Genomic DNA, 3070 nt, shown 5'->3' with positions numbered 1-3070 from the left:
TTAAGTGTCTGTAAGGTTTACTGTAGTAGGTCCTGGGGCTACAAAACCATAAACAAAACAGTTCCTGCCCTCAAGAAGTTTACATTCTACTAGGGGGGAAACATACACACACACAAAAGTAGATACAAAATATATATGAAGTAGAAAACAAAGTAATTTGACAGGGCCAAGGCACTAGCATTTGCAGCCAGGAAAGGCACCTATAAATAGCATTTGAGCTGAGCTTTGAAGGAAACTAAGAATTCTATGAAGTAAAGGTAAGGAAGGAATGGATTTCAGGCATGGAGACACATGGGTAAAGAAATGGGAAAGACAATGTCATGTATAAGAAAGAAGTCTATTTGCCTGGAAATTAAAAAGTATGATAGAGTAACATACAAGAAATATGGAAAGGTTGGCCAGAGGCAAATTGTGAAGGGCTCTTTTTTTTTTTTTTTTTTTTGGCGGGGCAATGAGGGTTAAGTGACTTGCCCAGGGTCACACAGCTAGTAAGTGTCAAGTGTCTGAGGCCGGATTTTAACTCATGTACTCCTGAATCCAAGGCCAGCACCCTATCCACTGCACCACCTAGCTGCCCCATGAAGGGTTCTTAAAGCCAAACAGAGGGGTTAACATTTTATCTTGGAGGCAAGAGAGTCCCTGGAGTTTCTTGAGAAGGGAGGGGGATAGTGATGATTTTGGTCACACGTGTGTTCTAGGCAGCTGTGTAAAGAATGGACTAGAAAGGGAAGATTGGAGTCAGGGAGACAAAAAATAAGTAAGGAGGCTGGTAGAAAAGTCCAAGTGAGAGGTTGTGATGACATAAACTAAGGGAGTTACTGAGTGAAAGGAGAGGAAGAAATAGATGAGAGAGATATTAAAATGAGAAAGGGAGTAAGCATTTACTTGCTATGTGCCAGGCATTGTGCTAAATGCTTTACAAATAGTATCTGTTTTTTTATGTAAAATATTACCATATTTGTCATTTTGTACAAGAAAACTTGCTTAAAAGAAAAAAATGAAAGAAAGTGAAAAACAGCATGCTTCAGTCTGTGTTCCATCAATATCAGTTCTTTCTTTGGAGGTGGATAGTATGCTTCATCATTAGTCCTCTGGGATTGTCTTGGATCATTGTATTGTGGAGAATAGTCTAGTCATTCACAGTTCTTCATCAAATAATATTGCTGTCTCTTTGCACAACGTTCTCTTGGTTCTGCTCACTTCACTATACATCAGTTCATATATATCTTTCCAGGCCTTTCTGAAACCATCCTGCTTGTCATTTATTATAGCACAATAATATTCCATCACCCTCATATACCACAGTTTGTTTAGCCATTCCCCAATTGATGGGCATTCCTTTGATTTCCAATTTTTAGCCACCACAAAGAGAGCTGCTATAAATATTTTTGTACAAATAGGTCTTTTTCTCTTTTGGGGAATGTCTTTGGGATATAAACCGAGCAGTGGTATTGCTGGATCAAAGGGTATGCACAGTTCTATAGCCCTTTGGGCATAGATCCAAATTGCTCTCCAGAATGGCTGGATCTTTTCACAACTCCATCAATAGTGGATTAGTGTCCCAGCTTTCCCACATCTCCTCCAACATCCAATATTTTCCATTTTTGTTAACAAATAGTATCTAATTTTATGGTGACAAGTCTTGGCAACCATTGGACATGTGAAGTTAGTATGAGAGTAATAGTGACAACTCTCAGGTTGTCTGGTGAGTAAAATCCACTATGAATATACTATGGGAATGTCAGAGATGTAGCAGCTATAGGTCACAGAATTTAACAGCTGAATTTTTATAAGTAGTTTGTTTTTAATAAGGGAGACAGACAGATTCAGGCTTTTAGTTCCACTCTAATGGTTTGATTATTCAAGAAATAAATAATAAGGGTGGTTAGGGAATGTCTGTACATTTTTAAAAACACACACACACTTTCTCGTTCTGCCGGCCAAGATGCCAAAAGGGAAGAAGGCCAAAGGGAAGAAGGTGGCTCCGGCCCCTGCTGTTGTAAAGAAGCAAGAGGCCAAGAAAGTGGTTAATCCTCTGTTTGAGAAGCGGCCCAAGAACTTTGGCATTGGTCAGGACATCCAGCCCAAAAGGGACCTTACTCGATTTGTCAAATGGCCTCGATACATCAGACTGCAGCGGCAAAGATCTATCCTTTATAAGCGTTTGAAAGTACCGCCAGCAATTAACCAGTTTAGCCAGGCTTTGGATCGTCAGACAGCTACTCAACTGCTTAAATTGGCTCACAAGTACAGACCTGAGACAAAGCAAGAGAAGAAGCAAAGGCTGCTGGCTCGAGCTGAACAAAAAGCTGCAGGCAAAGGAGATGTCCCCACTAAGAGACCACCTGTCCTCAGGGCAGGCGTTAACACTGTTACTACCCTGGTGGAGAACAAGAAGGCACAGTTGGTAGTGATTGCACATGATGTGGACCCCATTGAGCTAGTGGTCTTCCTTCCTGCCTTGTGCCGAAAAATGGGAGTTCCTTACTGTATTATTAAAGGTAAAGCCAGACTGGGCCGCTTAGTTCACAGAAAGACTTGCACAAGCATTGCCTTCACACAGGTTAACCCTGAAGATAAGGGAGCCCTGGCTAAGCTGGTAGAAGCCATCAAAACCAATTACAATGACAGATATGATGAGATCCGTCGTCACTGGGGTGGCAACATTCTGGGTCCAAAGTCAGTGGCCCGTATTGCCAAGCTGGAAAAGGCAAAAGCTAAGGAACTTGCAACTAAATTGGGTTAAATTTATGTTTGATTTCCCCCTGCGTAAAAATAAAAATTTAAACAAACAAAAAAAAAAAAAACAACACACACACACAAACATTTTAATTAACCTCAGGAAAAAAAGCTAAGTATAGCCATAGTAATCATGTGCTAAAATGTAAGGATTAATAGACCTTATTGTTTTATTAGTTAGTAAACAGTCAGGATGGACATAGGCTAACCAAACTGGAATTTTAAAATATTATCTCATTATCAGTAGCTGTTTATCTGAATTTAGCATTATAACTTTATGTTATTATTGGTCCTCAGACCAGAAAGCATCAGAGAGTTCATAAGAGATCAT

The 3070-nt window shown here is 40.0% G+C and overlaps 1 protein-coding gene across 1 annotated transcript; it reads left to right on the top strand.

Annotated features, from left to right (window-relative positions):
* Positions 1-1929: 1929 nt before the first annotated feature.
* Positions 1930-2792, top strand: LOC122750601 (60S ribosomal protein L7a). The gene has a single exon (XM_043997353.1). It carries the CDS (start codon positions 1946-1948, stop codon positions 2744-2746), a length of 801 nt encoding a protein of 266 aa, XP_043853288.1. The 5' UTR covers positions 1930-1945; the 3' UTR covers positions 2747-2792.
* Positions 2793-3070: the final 278 nt, after the last annotated feature.

This window comes from Dromiciops gliroides, chromosome 3 (genome assembly GCF_019393635.1).
Source record: "Dromiciops gliroides isolate mDroGli1 chromosome 3, mDroGli1.pri, whole genome shotgun sequence".
NCBI lineage: Eukaryota > Metazoa > Chordata > Mammalia > Microbiotheria > Microbiotheriidae > Dromiciops > Dromiciops gliroides.
This window is presented reverse-complemented; position numbering and strand designations above follow the sequence as displayed.